The following is an 18,886-nucleotide window of genomic DNA, read 5'->3' on the forward strand; positions in this document are numbered from 1 at the left end:
TTATATTTGAGATTCTTCATAGTAGCCACCCTTTGCCTTGATGACAGCTTTGCACACTCTTGGCATTATTTCAACCAGCTTCATGAGGCAGTCACCTGGAATGCATTTCAACTAACAGGTGTGCCTTAAGTTAATAAGTGGAATTTCTTTCCTGCTTAATGCGTTTGAGCTATTAAGTTGCGTTGTGACAAGGTAGGGGTGGTATACAGAAGATAACCTTATTTGGTAAAAGACCAAGTCCATATTATGGCAAGAACAGCTCAAATAAGCAAAGAGAAACGACAGTCCATCATTACTTTAAGACATGAAGGACAGTCAATTCGGAAAATTAAGAACTTTGAAAGTTTCTTCAAGTGCAGTCGCAAAAACCATCAAGCAGTATGATGAAACTGGATTTCATGGAAGGCCAAAGGAATGGAAGACCCAGATATACCTCTGCTGCAGAGAATAAGTTAATTAAAGTTAACTGCACCACAGATTGGAGTCAAAAAAAAATGCTTCAGAGTGTTCAAGTAACAGACACGTCTCACCATCACCTGTTCAGAGACTGTGTGAACCAGGCCTTCATGGTCGAATTACTGCAAAGAAACCACTACTAAAGGACACCAATAAGAAGAGACTTGCTTGGGCCAAGAAACATGAGCAACGGACATTAGACCGGTGGAAATCGGTCCTTTGGTCTGATGAGTCCAAATTTGAGATTTTTGGTTCCAGCGCCGTGTCTTCGTGAGACGCAGAGTAGGTGAACGGATGATCTCCGCATGTGTGGTTCCCACCGTGAAGCATGGAGGTGGTGTGATGGTGCTTTGCTGGTGACACCGTCTGGTTTTTATTTAGAATTCAAGGCACACTTAACCAGCATGGCTATCACAGCATTCTGCAGCGATACGCCATCTCATCTGGTTTGCGCTTACTGGGACTATCATTTGTTTTTCAACAGGACAATGACCCAACACACCTCCAGGCTGTGTAAGGGCTATTTGACCAAGAAGGAGAGTGATGAGTACTGCGTTAGATGACATGGCCTCCACAATCCCCCAACCTCAACCCAATTGAGATGGTTTGGGATGAGTTGGAAAAGCAGCCAACAAGTGGTCAGCATATGTGGGAACTCCTTCAAGACTGTTGGAAAAGCATTCCTCATGAAGCTGGTTGAGAGAATGTAAAGACTGTGCAAAGCAGTCAAGGCAAAGGGTGGCTACTTTGAAGAATCTAAAATATATTTGGATTTGTTTAACTGGTACACATACATACCTACCTACACACCCCCACACACATTCACTACATACGCAAATACATACACACACACTTTTAGACTCATCATATGCTGCTGCTACTCTGTTCTTTATTTTACTCTTATTATCTATCCTGATGCCTACTCACTTTACCCTGCTTTCATGTACATATCTACCTCCTACCTCTAAACACTAATCTGGTATTCCCTGTATATAGCTTCATTCTTGTGTATTTTATTCCATGTGTTACCATAAAAWWTTTTTAAAACTGCATCGTTGGGAAGGGCTCGTAAGTAAGCATTTCACGGTAAAGTCTACACCAGTTGTATTCGGTGCATGTGACAAATAAAATGTGATTTTATTTGATTCAGACTGCTTGCTTCTCTGCCTTGTTCTCCAGAGCAACGCCCCTCCCACCGACGACAGACACCCAGCAACAACCCAAAGTAGACTAGATGGCGCTGCCAAAGCCCTTCACTAACTGACCCAACCACCGTTTCTCAGAGCAGAACAACAAAAGGTGGTTTAATCTAAAAGAGCATTACTTAAAATTTAATGAGCTGTTTTGGTGCATCTTAAATCCCCCTGTCCAAGCAACCACCACAGAGAAAGAGAGAGCAGAGAGGATAGACAGTGCTGCAGTCAGCCACTGCCTTTGTGCTGAAAAACTAGCTCAGCCTAGCAGAAATTGAGGGGGGAGGGGCGTGCTTGTGAGAGAGAGTGTGCACGTATGTGTGCACAAGAGCAAAAAGCAGGCTAGGTTAGCCAGCTCCAAAACAATTCACTGAGGCAAATTCAAACAATACATTATCAGCAGATTGAATTTTCTCAAGTACATTAATTAAAAACCATGTACGTACGGGAGAGAGAATGAGATGGAGCAGGGGGGGGGGGGTTGAGAGAAAGAGTAGAGAAACCGAGAGGCAGTCAACCCAGGAATCTGAATAAGACACGTGGGCACAGGAAGCTCTGGCCCCAGAATAGCAACAGGAAATACGCCCAGGACACTGAATACTGCAACGACAGGCAGAGCAGAGAGAGAGGTTCGCAAAATAAGGCTGAGCCGAAGCTGATTTACACACACAGAGACAGAGGGTGATTCCTTACAAAACCAGGACAAAAAAAAGACCATGATTTGGGGGTTTATCACAACATTTAATCTATAGAATGGTCCTTTAGAGGAAGGATTGTTGACATTTGTATCTAAAAGCATAATTTAGAAAAAATCTACGTTAGCATATTTATGACATTTTGGCCTTCCCAGGCCTCCTATAAGACTCCATTTTTTATGGAGTAGGTGCTACAAAGCAAACATTTGTGTCATATGAAGCTTTATATGGAATCCTGAGTGGCGCAGCGGTCTAAGGCACTCCATCTCAGTGCTYGAGGTGTCACTACAGACCCTGGTTCGATCCCGGGCTGTATCACAACCGGCCGTGATCGGGAGTCCCATAGGGCGGCGCACAATTGGCCCAGCATCGTCCGGGTTAGGGGAGGGTTTGGCCGTCATTGTAAAATAATAARTTGTTCTTATGTGACCTGCCTAGTTAAATAAAAGGTTACATTTACGGCTTGCTTTGTAATAAGAGTAGTATTTTGATTTCAATTTAAAAAATCTTATATTAATTTATTGAAAATATGGACATTCTGAATGGGGAAATGTTTCAACATCTTGTTGAACATAATATAATCTACAGGCTAATTGAAGTTCCATAGTAGGCTCTCTGCTACCTTTAGAGTTATGATCGGATTTGTCTGCATTACCAACAGAGTGAATGTGAAAATCGATTTGCAATGATGTAAAAGGAGGGTTGTGATTGGTTACATTGTCTACTATTCAAATTTCTAAAATTGGCCAAACCAACAAAAGGCAAAAGAAAGGTTGGGGCTGAGTAGGGTGAGAGAGAAAAAGTGGTCCGGCCTAGCTAGGCAGAATGCGCCAGAGCTGTGTCGCACAAACAAGCTGTACTGCTGCAGAGGAGTAGAGAGAACTTGGAACATACACTGTAGGTCATGGGGGCTGTTTGGGAGATGCGGGTGGTCCGCTAACAGTGATGCAAGCCACAAGTTCCTGTGTGAWGGAATCTAAGGGTGGGGCCCAATTGGGCTTTCCTCTTGCACACAAACACGCTGGACAACACAGACCCTGAATCGTATAAATTCTGAATCAACTACTTCAGATGGAACGCTTGTTAATGAGAAAAGGAGAAAAGCAGAAGGGAGGGATGAAAAGAGAGAGGGCGGAAAAACAACAGAGAGCGAGTGTGTGACCAACATGTGACCTTCCCCTCTCTCGCTCCTCCTCTCTCTAGTCCAGAGCTCTTTCAGTCAGTCAGTGCCCACACACCGAGTCCTTAGGATCCTTAGCAGCGGGGGCAAAAGACCAAGACCAGTGGGAGTGTCAGTGGGATTAGCCCCACGTTGGGAGAGGGGTACAAAAGAAACTCTCAGAGGGCAAGGAGGAGATTAAAAAAAGAGAGAGGGGGGGGGAAGAGACTTTCCCATTCCCACAGAGGGCTGACATGGAGAGGAAGTGTCACTTCCAGGGAAAGTGAAAGAACTGCCTGACATTGACAACACTGAGACCGCTACCCTCCCCCTCTACACACCCCTATGACAGACAGACACACACACAGAGAGTGATAGACAGACACACACACAGAGAGTGATAGACACACACAGAGAGTGATAGACAGACACACAGAGAGTGATAGACAGACACACACAGTGACAGACAGACAGCGACACAGTGACAGAACACGGACGAGTCCAGCCACAGTGACTGAGACACAGCAGACAGACACACACACACACACAGTGGGACAGACACACACACACACAGTGACAGACAGACAGACCACAAGTGACAGACAGACACAAGTGACAGAACAGACAGACACAGTGACAGACAGACAGACACAGTGACCAGACCAGACAGACACAGTGACAGAACAGACACAGACACAGTGACAGACAGACACCACACAGTGACAGACAGACACACACAGTGACAGAAGACAGACACACAGTGACAGACAGACACACACAGTGACAGACAGACACACACCAGTGACCAACACCACAGACCAGACAGAAAAAGACACAGACACAGTGACAGACAGACAGACACAGTGACAGACAGACACACACAGTGACAGACAGACACACACAGTGACAGACAGACAGACACACAGTGACAGACAGACAGACACACAGTGACAGACAGACAGACACACAGTGACAGACAGACACACAGTGGTGTGTGTAGGTCTGGGGTTTTGTGTCATAACTATGGGCCTTGTAAATTATATTACAATATCCATATAACCCAGAGGACTCCAACCTATGCTCCTACAGTAGTGACCCCCTGACCCCTGTATGTCTCTGCCTGGAGCCAACCCGAGGCCAAGCCGACCCAGGGTCAGAGCCACCTAAGCAGGGTTAAATCCTCTCCCTCACAGCCTGGAAAGAGTCCCCATACGACCTCACCTCGTGGTCATCTTGGGTTTAGGTCAGGACTTTGGCTAGGCCATTACAAAACTAAAATGTTGTTGCTTTTATGACATTTAGATGTAGACTTGCTTGTGTTTTGGATCATTGTCTTGATGCATGACGGGACCCATGTAGTCCAAAAAGCACCTGGGAGCACATGGATGATCGTCAAGACTCCTGGAAGTCAAAAGTGGAACTTATTGGACGACYTGGTTCCCGTTATGTCTGGTGAAAACCAAAACTGCCTTCCACAGAAATGAACTCATACCAACAGTCAGGCAKGGTGTTGGTTGTGTGATGGTTTTGGGGATGCTTTGCTGCCTGTGGGCCTGGACGACTTGCCATCACTGAAAGAACCATGAATTCTGCTCTGCATCAGAGAATGTCAGGCCATCCGTATGAGCTGAAGTGAAGACAATGATACAAAACACACAAATAAGTCTACATAAGAATGGCTGAAATGCAAACAAAAGTTTTGGAATGGCTTAGTCAAAATCCAGACCTGTTGCGGCAGGACCTGCAACGAGCATTTCATGCTCGAAAACCCACAAATGTCGCCGAGTTAAAGCAGTTCTGCATGGAAAGAGTGGGCCAAAATTCCTCCACAGCGATGTGAGAGACTGATCAACAACTACAGGGAGCGTTTGGTTGGAGTCATTGACAGCTAAAGGTGTCCCAACTAGTTATTGGGTGTAAGGGGGCAATTACTTTTCACACTGGGGCATTGGGTGGTGGTGCACAACTTTGTTTATTAAATAAATAAAATAAGGATCAACATTGTGTTATTTGTTCACAAATGTTCCCTTCATCTAATATTAGGTTTTGGTTGAAGATCTGATAACACGGTGTAATAAAAACATGATTATAAGAAGAGTGCGGTATGTGGAATAACAGTATGTTGAACACAGAGTGAGAGTGAGTGAGTGAGAGAGAGTGAGAGAGTGAGTGAGTGAGAGTGAGGGAGTGAGTGTTTGCAGTTCCGTTAGCAACCTGGCTGAAAACAAACGAGGAACCAGCTCAACTCGTCCATCTGGTTTCAACCTCGCTGCCTGGCTGTTTTTCTATTTTCTCATGCTGGTTGTTGTTGTGCTACCAGGGCTTGACTACCGTCTGTCAGTTAGTCTTGTGAATTCCCACAGGAATATGCAGCAGACAGAAACACTGGTTGTCAGCACCTGGATCAAACAGACCAGTCTGCATGTACAACGGCTGAGGTGTGGCCTTGCTAAAGTTAAATAAATGCACCAGAAATGTTATGGTGAAACCAAATGGAAATTTCCACATTGTGTGAACAATTAAGTTTTTCCAAACGTATCATTTTAAAAAGGCAGTAGACCTAAACTATCCTAAAGCTACCTACCTGACATTGCATAATTATAAACCACCAATGTGCTCTGTTCTGGTTGGGCTATCATTTGGCATTGGCTAAGGCAACACTGGCTTTATGATATGGCTGAGGCGATCAGTGTTTTATCTCCACTGTTCTGGCTGAGGTGTTAGCCAGCCAGCCGTGTGTGTGTGTGTGCGTGTGTGTGTGGCTGGCTGAAAGGCAGCATGGCTAAAGTTGGCGGGACTAATCTGCACACTCTGTCATGTGCACTCCACGGGGAAGGTGGGGGGAGGAGGGGGCGGCAGGCAATGTGGAATCTGCTTGTCCAGACCTCTGCCAGATGAATGGCTCTCATAGCCAATCACACACAGCCGATGGGGGGAATCCCCAGGAAACACAATCTCCTTGGCCAATGGCTGAGTCCCGAGATAAATAAATAGGATAAATAAGAGAGGGAAACACATCCTTAGCGCGTGTTGCTCAATCACTCCCCCTCCCTCACTTTCATTATATCTCATTAACAATCTCATTTTTCACTTTCTATCCCTGCCGACTTGAATGAGGTCAAATGTGTTCTCTGTCTCAACCTATAAACAACCACAGATACTGACTTCAACTGGAGTGTTATGCTCTTTCACACAGAGAGAGAAGTAGTGAAAGTTCAAAACCCTTTCCTTTCATAATCCGGTATCTTTGAATTAGCATTTGCTAATTAATTAGGGGTGAAATAAAAGGTCAATTTCAAAGTGAAAAATATCAAATATAAATCACCTTTTATTTACCTCATGAACATGTTTTCACCTGCTTCTTGAGACAGGTTAATTGTGCTTCAGTAAATGTGACCTTTTACGCAACTCGACTCCTCTGTTCGTCCCACAGCTCCACCAACCTGCCCTTTCTCCTTACCTCTCCTCTCAGAAACCTGATTCACCGCTACTCCCTGCAGTGTGAAGGGAACGCTCACGTCAGAATAACTGTCAACCCAGGAGAGAGTCTATAAAGACCGTGACGTGTGTGTGTTTGTGTTCCAGCTTATTACCATGTGAACAGTCAAGGTCAACTCAGCCAGCAGCCAGTCCAAAAGAGGGGGCTGGCCCGGAGGAGGTGGATATGCTAAAATAAGGTGCCGGGAAAGAGGTCTGCTGAGTTGACAGTCAGGGAGGTAGTGTTTGTTGTAGTGGTAGAATGATAGAATGTGTGCATGTACGTGTGTGTTGAGTGACAGACTGTTAATGTGTTGGGAGGGCTCACCGGTAAGCTAGAAGGCCGTCCCTGCATGCTGTCCTCTGCTCCACTCTTTGTGGAAGTCATGGGCTGGTTGGAGGGGGGAGCACTGGACTGGGAGCTGAACGAGTCCTGGGAGAGCTCCTGAAGAGAGAGGGAGGGAAAAGGGTGAGGAAAAAACTGATGACTGTCTGTAGACTGAGGAACCTACACTTCCTTTTTCCATATCAAAAGGACATCGTCCTGCCGACTTACGTTAGCTCCCCAAGCTAATGCCTAGGTCTTAGTTTAACGGGTGGGTGGAGTTTTACCTGCGGCGGAGGTGGAAACCGCTGGAAGGGCGACTGCTGCAGGGGTGGGGTCTGGGAGTAGGGTGAGGGCTGGCCCTGCTGAGACTGACCCTGCTGCTGGGGGGGTCCACCGTGACCTGGAGAAGGGTGGTGGCCCTGGGGGCCCGGGGAGGGCTGATGGCCTGTGGGTGGCTGCTGCCCACCATGGCTAGGGGGTGGCTGGTGGCCTGGAGAGGGTTGGTGGCCTGGTGGTTGTTGATGGCCCGGGGGTGGCTGGGCCTGTGGAGGGGCCGCCCTTTCTTGCTGCTGGGGGGGTCCTTGCTGCTGCGAGGGGAGCTGCTGCTGTGGAGGCTGCTGCCCTTGCCCTTGGGGTCCTTGCTGCTGAGGGTAGCTGGGCTGGGGGCCCTGACCCTGAGGCACGGCCTGGCCCTGCTGGGGACCCGGCTGCTGCGGTCCCTGGTTGTAGGGCGGCTGGATCTGAGGTGGACCCACCTGCGGAGGCCCTTGGCCCTGGGGATAGGGGCCGGGGGCCCCAGGCTGGCTGTGTTGGGCTGAGGGCTGACCCTGTGAGGGGTGGACCTGCTGGGGGTAGGGGGACTGCTGCTGACCAGCGTGTGGTGGGGGGCCATGCTGGCCGTAGTAGCCCTGGCTCTGCTGACCGTAGCCCCCTGGACCCTGCTGCCCATAGCCGGCCATCTAGAGAGGACAAACAGCAATGTAATCACAGATTTAGAGTCTTTACAATCTATATCAGGGGTCTCAAACTCATGGTCCACGGACCCATTTAATGCAGCCCACCGCAAAAAATGTGTCCAAAAAAAAGGTGTGGGGGGGGTGGTTGAGTCCCCTGGGCTACATAAAGACGCGGTTATTTTAGTCCTATTGAGACCAAGATATCTTTTACAAGGAAGCCCTGTATACACATACAGTTGAAGTAGGAAGTTTACATACACCTTAGCCAAATACATTTAAACTAAATTTTTCACAATTCCTGACATTAAATCCTAGTAAAAAAGTCCCTGTCTTAGGTCAGTTAGGATCAACACTTTATTTTAAGAATGTGAAATGTCAGAATAATAGTAGAGAGAATTATTTATTTCAGCTTTTATTTCTTTCATCACATTCCCAGTGGGTCAGAAGTTTACATACACTCAATTAGTATTTGGTAGCATTGCCTTTAAATTGTTTAACTTYGGTCAAACGTTTCAGGTAGCCTTCCACAAGCTTCCCACAATAAGTTGGGTGAATTTTGGCCCATTCCTCCTGACAGAGCTGGTGTAACTGAGTCAGGTTTGTAGGCCTCCTTGCTCGCACACGCTTTTTCAGTTCTACCCACACATTTTCTATAGGATTGAGGTCAGGATTTGTGAAGTATGCTTGGGGTCATTGTCCATTTTGGAAGACCCATTTGCGACCAAGCTTTAACTTCCTGACTGATGTCTTGAGATGTTGCTTCAATATATCCACACAATTTTCCTCCCTCATGATGCCATCTATTTTGTGAGTGCACCAGTCCCTCCTGCAGCAAAGCACCCTCACAACATGATGCTGCCACCCCTGTGCCTCACGGTTGGGATGGTGTTCTTCGGCTTGCAAGCCTCCCCCTTTTTCCTCCAAACATAATTGTCATTATGGCCAAACTGGTCTGATGAAACAAAAATAGAACTGAGGACTTTTCTTCAAAAAGTACAATCTTTATCCCCATGTGCAGTTGCAAACCGTAGTCTGGCTTTTTTAAATGGCGGTTTTGGAGCAGTGGCTTCTTCCTTGCTGTCGATATAGCACTCGTTTTACTGTGGATATAGATACTTTTGTACCGGTTTCCTCCAGCATCTTCACAAGGTCCTTTGCTGTTGTTCTGGGATTGATTTGCACTTTTCGCACCAAAGTACGTTCATCTCTAGGAGACAGAACGCGTCTCCTTCCTGAGCGGTATGATGGCTGCGTGGTCCCATGATGTTTATACTTGCGTACTATTGTTTGTACAGATGAACGTGGTACCTTCAGGCGTTTGGAAATTGCTCCTAAGGATGAACCAGACTTGTGGAGGTCTACAATGTTTTTCTGAGGTCTTTGCTGATTTCTTTTCATTTTCCCATGATGTCAAGTAAAGACGCACAGAGTTTGAAGGTAGGCCTTGAAATACATCCACAGGTACACCTCCAATTGACTCAAATGATGTCAACTAGCCTATCAGAAGCTTCTAAAGCCATGACATCATTTTCTGGAATTTTCCAAGCTGTTTAAAAGGCACAGTCAACATAGTGGAATTTTGATACAGTGAATTAAGTGAAATAATCTGTCTGTAAACAATTGTTGGAAAAATTAATTGTGTCATGCACAAAGTAGATGTCCTAACCGACTTGCCAAAACTATAGTTTGTTAACAAGAAATTTGTGGAGTGGTTGAAAAACCGAGTTTTAATGACTCCAACCTAAGTGTATGTAAACTTCCGACTTCAACTGTAATTAACAAAATACAATAAATTGATTTAAGAAAAACAATCAAATTCGGCAGTTAACATAAAACATGTATTTTTATACATTAGGCTATATTAAATAAGATTAAATAAAAACTCTTTAATAGCTGCCCTTTAAAATGGCACTTGGTGGTCTTGCGAGGCTTTCCTGTACGTAAAAACACTTACAACACAGCACATTGGTGTTGTATTGTTCTCTGGTAACTCGAAAGAGCAGCTGACCTTGCCCAGCAAGTACAATGAGGGGAAAAATGAAAACAAAAGCCGTGTGGTGTCTAGCAGGGCACTTACCCTCTCAAGGATTCAAAGAAAACATGAGGAGTTGCAGAAAAGACCTGCATTCAAACCCACCTGAAGTGGCAGTTGTGTGAGAGGTAACAATGAGACAGGACTTGTCTTCTCTACAGGGTGCTTAGAACACCCAACAGGCCTGCGTGTGACTGTCTATCAAACTAACAGACCCATTTAAGCGGTGACTGCATGGAAGTGTGATGACTGAGAGGGTATGATGATCGAGAAAGAGAGCGAGCGAAAGAGAGCAGGATCAACAGAAAAACGTTACCAACCTGTTGTCCGTATTGCATGCCACCCATGCCGCCGGGGGTGCGTCCCTGCATGCCCATTGGGTATCTCTGAGCCCCTGGGGGTCCGTAGCCCTGGCCTGGGTAGGAGGCACCCTGTTGAGCCCCTGGAGGAGGAGGGCCCTGCCCCTGGCCTTGCTGCTGAGAGTAGGGGTTGACTCCACCGTATCCCTGGCCTCGCATCTTCCCTGCCTGGTCCATAGGGCTGGGGGGCTGGAGAGAGAGAGAGAGAGAGAGGGCTAGTAAAAAACCAAACTTAAGACATTCATACGTTTATTTCCCTCTTTAACAAACATTACAATAACTGTACRCCTGAATAAAATCATTTGAACCAACTGAACTCATTAAAATGTGACATTGTGATAAATTGTAGACAAGCTAAGTACATTTTTTTTTTATTAAATAAAAAACAAACTGCATGAGATCTCACTCCAGATTCCCATAACTAAGCCATGCCACCGGTGGGAAAAGTGAAACCTATGAGGGTATAGCTAAAGAATGCTAACAAAACAGGATTAGTTTCCCACAAAAAAAAAAACTTGGCCATGAATGAATGAGCCCAGTCTATCCTCCCTCCATCCCTCCGCCAGGAGCATTTGACTGCCCAGGAGATCAGAATGCCAGCGGGAGGATAAAGTTACGTTCTGACGTTGGGGAGTGTTAAAGTTCCTAGGAAAATAATCTGGAGGAAATGGAAGTGTCCGTCTGTTTGTGGTGGCTGGAGGCCTGCCCACCTCTCAGCTGGAGGACTGGAGAGGAGAGAGACATCATGGGAGAGGAGCCTGACCTTGGCTGTACCTGGGGTGAAGTGGCGGGGGGAGCKACATGGCTGGGGCAGCATCTCACACACACACACACATAAACACACAAAGTCACCTCAGTAATGTGTTGAACACACCGACAGCGTCATAGTGCAAAATAGTATGCAGCATCATCTGGATATGTGTGCAACGAAAGTTCAACATTCASCTTCTGCTACTATTTCTGTCAAGCCGTCTACGCGTACAGTTTGACGCCTACCTTCTATAAATCTAACGAATGCACCACACCACGAACGTACTGCAACTGCCTCTGCAACGCAATGCTGCAAGGCAAACGCAGTGATTCATTGGAAATGAATGTAATTCTGGTGTACCAAAATGCAACGGCGCTGTCGGTGTGTTCGAAGTGTCAGTTTGACTGGACTGGTGGAATACCACCAGCAGTGTTTCCCCTACTACTGAGAGCTAAGGTGGCTAGTTGGTATTGCTCCACTCTTATCGGCATTGTTGGAAAAGGAAAGGACCCATATGAAAGCATTGCACTCTTAGTCTACACCTGTTGTCTACGAAGCTTGTGACAAATAACACTTYATTTGACTTCAATACCTGTTGTTTTCTTATACATCTGAGCCAGTCTGTCTCTTTTCATGTAAATGCCACTGATGGTGACCGCCAGCATACAATCAGAGAGAGGATACTAGTACAGAGAGAGGATGCTTTGAAGTACCAGGCAGCAGCACCTTGAGCCTCTTGGACCCCAAGACAGGTGGGCAACACAGACACAAGGCCTTCTCACTGCTTCCCACGGTTATTCATCCGTCATGTTTTCCCCTGCCAAACCAAACCTCAGTCCCTGGTTATAGGAAGACAACTATAATGTATTTATAGCCCAGACCAGAGAGGAGGGAGAGGGCAGTGTGCCTGAAACGTAACAGGTCCCAGCTGTATGACGTTTGAACCTGGGCCAGAGACTGGCTCCTCTCCTCTCTTCTTGTCCTGCTTTAATAATGCCGTTTTGGCACCGTATGAATGACACTGGCGGTATGTGGGAGAGGCTAGGGAACTGGTCCCATGGGGGGTTGGGTCAGCATAAGGAGATAACACATTCATCCACTCCACATTTTACCTCCAGCCAGCCCAGCCACCCACAGGGCAGGCCTCTCTCTCCAGGGCTACCCCAGGTTCACAGACAGAGAGTATGTGTGTTACTATACTCCCTAGGGTCATTACAGGACCCCACCACAGGGAGCGATTCTCCTGTGACCGCACTTTTAACCCAGTCTTTCTCGGAGTCTGACTGGATGTGCAGAGGCAGCCAGCCACACGACCCTCTAGCTGTCCTCTGGCTAGAAAAGGTAAATACTGTCTGCAACCACTTTCAAGTTTGACGTATTCAAATGGTTTCATTCATTCAAATTAGGTAAAAACTAAATCACAGTCTTTAGTTAACCATCCTCACAGGAGTGTCATCCAACCCCAGTCAGGTGACTGACCATCATCTATACCATTCTTTCATTGATCGGTTTACTTGCAAGCATTTCCTTATATTGTTGAAGTTGTTCAAATGTCTGACACACACACACACACACACATACTGCCCAGTCTCTGAGTCCGGGGCCCTCGGGGATCCCCTTGAGGCGTGTGAGAGAGAGATACTTGTCTTTTCATTCTCCTGGATGGAGGTCAAGGATTGTTATGGCATTCTGCTCCTTAACTCACGTATGGAGTACTGTACACCTGAGCAACAGTCTAGTGACTGAATGAAACGCGTTGCTTTGAATAGAATTACAGACACACGAAGGTTGGTATTTCAACGCGTCATAAATCAATTGATGTCCTCTACCTATTTCGTCATGATTCATTTTACAATAGCCGTTAATAAATCCTACAATTTTCATATTTGTCTCAAACTATTAATTTGCACACAAAAAAATGAATGGTGCTACTGTAGGTAGGCCTAGCATTAGCTAGCGCTAGTTGGCGCTACCTGCACCAAAACAGTGTTATTTTTCATCCTATAGCTTGTTCTTCATCTCTTTTTTTTTTTCTTTTTTTAAATAGTGAGCCAACGTGTTTTCAGCATTCCCTGACTGATCAAACCTTGTTTTATCATGCTCCCTTGTCTCTCTACAGCAGACATATGGTGAGCAATATGTTTGGAACATCAAATCACAATACATGGTGTCGGCACCTAAGTATCGTGATATGGTATTGTGAGGTCAGATGAGTTTGCAGAGGCATGTTTGTTGCTGTTGTGTAGCCTTCATTCTGAGTTCATGTGCAAGTGTGTTCACTTCTAAACTGACTGGTGAGAACGACAGTAAAAAAAAGATAGCGGCTGGAGACGTTCAACGGTTTATGACAGTCAGAGACTCTCTCCCTCCCTCTCTCTACCCCAGAAGGTCCTCTCTCTCTCTCTCTCAACCATGACAGGTTCCTCCCTCTCTCTACCCCAGAAGGTCCTCTCTCCCTCCTTCTCTCTACCTCCAGAAGGTCCTCTCGCTCTCCCTTCTCTCACCCAGAAGTCCTCTCTCTCTCCTCTCTATACACCAGAAGGTCCTCTCTCTCTCTCTCTCTCTCTCCCCCACACGGTTCTCTCCCTCTCTCCCGTCTCTCTCCCTGCTTCTCTCTCCCAGAAGGTCCTCTCTCTCTCCCTCTCTCCCCCAGAGGTCCTCCTCTCTCCCTCTTCTACCCCAGAAGGTCCTCTCTCTCTCTCTCTCTCTCTCTCTCTCCTCTCCCACACGGTTCCTCTCCCCAGAAGGTCCTCTCTCTCTCCCAGAAGGTCCTCTCTCTCTCCCCCACACGGTCTCTCCCTCTACCCCAGAAGGTCTCTCTCCTTCCCCTCTCTACCCCAGATGGTCCTCTCTCTCTCCCCCCTCTCCTACCCCAGAAGGTCCTCTCTCTCTCCCTAACACACACGGTTCTCTCCCTCTCTCTCCCCACACGGTCCCTCTGATTTCAATTCAATTAAGGCCTTTATTGGCAGGGAAACATTTGTTAATTTGCCAAAGCAAGAAGTAGCAACAAATGAACAGTAAACATTACACTCACAGAAGTTCCAAAGAATAAAGACATTTCAAAATTCATATGGCTATATACAGTGTTGTAACGATGTTAATAGTTAAAATACAAATGGGAAAATAAATAAAAACATAATATGGGTTGTATTACAAAGATGTTTGTTCTTCACTGGTTTGCTCTTCTTCTTGTGGCAACAGAACACAAAAGTGCTGCTGTGATGGCACACTGGTATTTCCCCCAGTAGATAGTAGTTTATCAAAATTGGGTTTGTTTTCAAATTCTTCTTTGTGCGTCTGTGTTATCTGAGTGAAATATGTGTCTCTTATATGGTCATACATTTGGCAGGAGGTTAGGAAGTGCAGCTCAGTTTCCACCTCTTTTTTGTGGGCAGTGTGAACATAGCCTGTCTTCTCTTGAGAGCCAGGTCTGCCTACAGCTGCTTTTCTCAATAGCAAGGCTATGCTCACTGAGTCGTACATAGTAGAGAGCTTTCCTTAAGTTTGGGTCAGTCACAGTGATCAGGTATTCTCTGTTTAGGGCCAGATAGCATTCAAGTTTGCTCAGTTTTCTGTTAATTACTTTACACATTGTAATAATTACCTTTTGTTTTTCTTATGATTTGGTTCCGCCCCCCCCCCCACACGGTCCCTCCCGCTACCCACACTCTCCCCCCCCCCCCCCACGGTCCCTCCCGCTACCCACACACTCTCCCTGATGCTCCTCACACCGGTCCCCCGGCGCTCCCCACCACACTGTCCCGCTCCTTGTCCCTCCCTCGCTACTCCACACTCTCCCTCCCTTGCTCTCTGCCCAGTCATCTATCAATTGCTTTAAGGACTCTCTCCTCCTTCATCCTTTCTTTCCCCTTTCCCCCTAAAAATAAATAAATGCAATTAGCACATGGCTAATCTGCATAGAGGAAAGCCAGAAACCTCTTGGCCTTTGAGTCTGTGTGTGTGGTGGTGTGGTGTGTGGTGTGTTGGTGTGTGTGTGGTGTGTGTGTGGTGTGTGTGTGTGTGTGTGTGTGTGTGTGGTGTGTGTGTGTGGTGTGTTGTGTGTGTGTGTGGTGTGTGTGTGTGTGTGGTGGGTGTGTGTGTTGTGTCTCTCTCTCTCGGTGGACTCAAACAGATGGGCTAGGGGCAGACGATAAACAAGTCCTGCTAATTTAATCCGCCACATGGCCTAGGATCTACACAGACTTTTGTTCTGTTGTAAAGCCCTGCACACACTGACACACTCACTCAGGGGCCCCCCGCACTCAGGGGCCCCCTTAGACGGCCGTCACTGTCACTTACACCCCATGACTTCATGGTTGGCTTTGAGTATATCAAACATGGACGTTAGGGTACTTAGAACGGCTACTTCGAGCCTAAGAAATAACTTGCAAACCTACTGAATAGGCCTAATCCAATGAGTGTGCACACGTGCTAAGGAAAAAGAATACTCTTTGTTTTCACAAAAGTGTATGAAGAGAGGAGCAAGAACAACATTAAGACCACTTTTTATACCAGTATGTCGGTCTCCATCCCTGTTCCCCTGACTATCACAGGRCTGTTGGTGAAACACTTTACAAACTAACGCAACCGCTAAGAAAAACAATGTCTATTAACAGTCGATTACCCGTTGATTTTTAAAAGAAAATATTATGTCTGGTGGGCCAAATAGTCATTTGTCTGAGCGTGTCTGCAACCATCCATATCAGTTAAAGAGCTAAATGTAAACAAAAGGAAAGTTAAACCCATGCCATGTTCTCAATTAGCCTCTTTCCTTCCCACCATATCGGCTGCCACACTGACAACAGCAGTGGTTAGAACTCCAAGCTGACCGCTACATGACTCTGGAATAAAACAAGAAACACCTCTCCTGCTTACTCTCCTATGGTCTGAGCACACAGACAGAGAGTCTGAGGCACCACACTACTAATACAGCAGTACACACACACAGATATTCCTCCAGCTGTTCGCAAGAACTCTAAAGATCTACAGAACAAAACGACAAGTGGTCACACACCCCACAGATTAAAAACGCTTCATTTCAAACAAGGTTACCAGGCCTTAACTTCTCTAGGGTAGGGGGCAGCATTCGGAATTTTGGATGAAAAGCATGCCCAAATTAAACTGCCAGCTACTCATCCCCAGAAGATAAGATATGCATATTATTAGTAGATTTGGATAGAAAACACTCTGAAGTTTCTAAAACTGTTTGAATCATGTCTGTGAGTATAACAGAACTTATTTAGCAGGCAAAACCCCGAGGACAAACCATTCAGAATATATTTTTATGGGGGTGTCACTCTCTTTTCAATWGATTTTTATTGGGAATCCAGATTTCTAAGGTACCTTCTTGCAGTTCCTACCGCTTCCACTGGATGTCAACAGTCTTTAGAAATTGGTTGAGGTTATTCCTTTGTGTAATGAAGAAGTACGGCCATCTTGAACGAGGGTCACTCGAAGTGTCCTGTTTGTTAGAGGCACGTGACCAGAAAGCTAGCTACAGTTTGTTTTAATCCTGTATTGAACACAGATCATCCCGTCTTCAATTTTATCGATTATTTACGTAAAAAAATACCGAAAGTTGTATTACAAAAGTAGTTTGAAATGTTTTGTCAAAGTTTACAGGTAACCTTTGAGATATTTTGTAGTTACGTTTCACAAGTTGGACATTTTGGATATATATCGACGGAATTAATCGAACAAAAGGACCATTTGTGATGTTTATGGGACATATTGGAGTGCCAAAAACATAAGCTTGTCAAAGGTAAGGCATGAATTATATTTTTATTTCTGCGTTTTGTGTCGCGCCTGCAGGGTTGAAATATGAAATAAAAAAGTTAAGTATTTGTTCTGACTGCAGGGTTGAAATATGCTTCTCTTTCTTTGTTTACTATGGTGCTATCCTCAGATAATAGCATTGTTTGCTTTCGCCGAAAAGCCTATTTGAATTCTGACATGTTGGCTGGATTCATAACCAGTGTAACTTTCATTTGGTATCTTTCATGTGTGATTTAATGAAAGTTTGATTTTTATAGTAATTTATTTGAATTTGGCACTCTGCATTTTCTCTGGCTTTTGGCCAAGCGAGACAGTAGCGTCCCGCCTACACTCAGATTTTTGGATATAAATATGAACTTTACCGAAAACATACATGTATTGTGTAACATGAAGTCCTATGAGTGTCATCTGATGAAGATCATCAAAGGTTAGTGATACATTTTCTCTATTTCTGCTTTTTGTTACTCCTCTCTTTGGCTGGAAAAATGGCTGTCTTTTTCTGTGACTTGGCTCTGACCTAACATAATCGTTTGGTGTGCTTTCGTCGTAAAACCTTTTTGAAATCGGACACTTTGGCTGGATTTACAACAAGTGTATCTTTAAAATGATGTAAAATACTTGTATGTTTGAGGAATTTAAATGGGATTTCTGTTGTTTTGAATTTGGCACCCTGCAGTTTCACTGGCTGTTGACGAGGTGAGACGCTAGCGTCCCACATAGGCTCAGAACTTAACTTCTCTAGGGTAAAACCTACATAAAAGACGGGAGGCTCTTATAATCACCATTCTCTTCTCTGTGAGCTGATCTCGTCCAGAGGGGCCCAGTCATTTTCTTCATTCGGGCCGGTTGCTTTCACTTGGCACCGGCCCAGAGAGCCACAGGACAAATCACCTGAATGTTGAACTCTGCTATTAGACGAGATAGGCTACCCTTCTTCAAATGTAGTATTAACCAAATARTGCCTGCAAAGTACTGTCTGGCTTAGGTTGAGAGAAGAACAAAGCGGTCGCCTTCACACACTTAACACAATATTACAGATCAAATTGTCTGACTTTCTTCTATCTATTTAGCGATAACAAATCATTCTCCCATTTGACAGAGGACATGGGGCGGCAGGTAGCCTAGTGGTTAGAGCGTTGGACTAGTAACCGAAAGGTTGCAAGATCGAATCCCCAAGCTGACTAGGTAAAAATCTGTCGTTCTGCCCCTGAACCGTCAATGAAAATAAGAATTTGTTCTTAACTGACTTGCCTAGTTAAATAAAAGGTTAAATAAATCTAATTTAAAAAATAAAAAAGTTAAGTATTTGTTCTGACTTTTTCCTTCTATAGGCAGCATGGTATTAGGTCAATGATAGAAGATATTGAACAAGACCCTCCACTGAAGAACATTAACCTGTTACTGTCATACCCATCTTCTAGCCAGATCACCATTCCTGACCTGAAGAGAGGCTGGGGGTGCTGGTGGTTGGACTGAGGAAGAAATGAAACAGGCTCACGCCATAGAGTACAACCCAAGATTAGAATAATTCTGCTTTTTGATTGGCCTACCAACGTCCCACCTCTGCTCGAATTTCATTGGCCACGCCATTGTCACCAACCCAGAAGTGAAGACATATAAACAGCTAATAAGGAATTATTTTGGCTTAGGTTTAGGGGTAATGTCATGGTTAGGGTTAGTAGTTAAAATCAATGTGGCACAT

At 45.4% G+C, this 18,886-nt stretch overlaps 1 protein-coding gene across 3 annotated transcripts in view; it reads right to left on the reverse strand.

Annotated features, from left to right (window-relative positions):
• The window catches only part of arid1ab (AT-rich interactive domain 1Ab), a 68,602-nt gene that overhangs the window by 24,258 nt on the left and 25,458 nt on the right, over positions 1-18,886 (reverse strand). For all 3 annotated transcript variants that reach the window (XM_070436114.1, XM_023975169.3, XM_023975168.3), the window contains exons 2-4: positions 10,617-10,844; positions 7,593-8,267; positions 7,309-7,425 (exon numbers count right to left, since the gene is read on the reverse strand). In XM_070436114.1, coding sequence (XP_070292215.1) covers positions 7,309-7,425; positions 7,593-8,267; positions 10,617-10,832 — 1,008 coding nt within the window. In that variant the 5' untranslated portion in view covers positions 10,833-10,844. The remainder of the gene's footprint in view (positions 1-7,308; positions 7,426-7,592; positions 8,268-10,616; positions 10,845-18,886) is intronic.

The sequence above is a fragment of the Salvelinus sp. IW2-2015 genome, linkage group LG30, assembly GCF_002910315.2.
Source record: "Salvelinus sp. IW2-2015 linkage group LG30, ASM291031v2, whole genome shotgun sequence".
Classification (NCBI taxonomy): Eukaryota; Metazoa; Chordata; class Actinopteri; order Salmoniformes; family Salmonidae; genus Salvelinus; species Salvelinus sp. IW2-2015.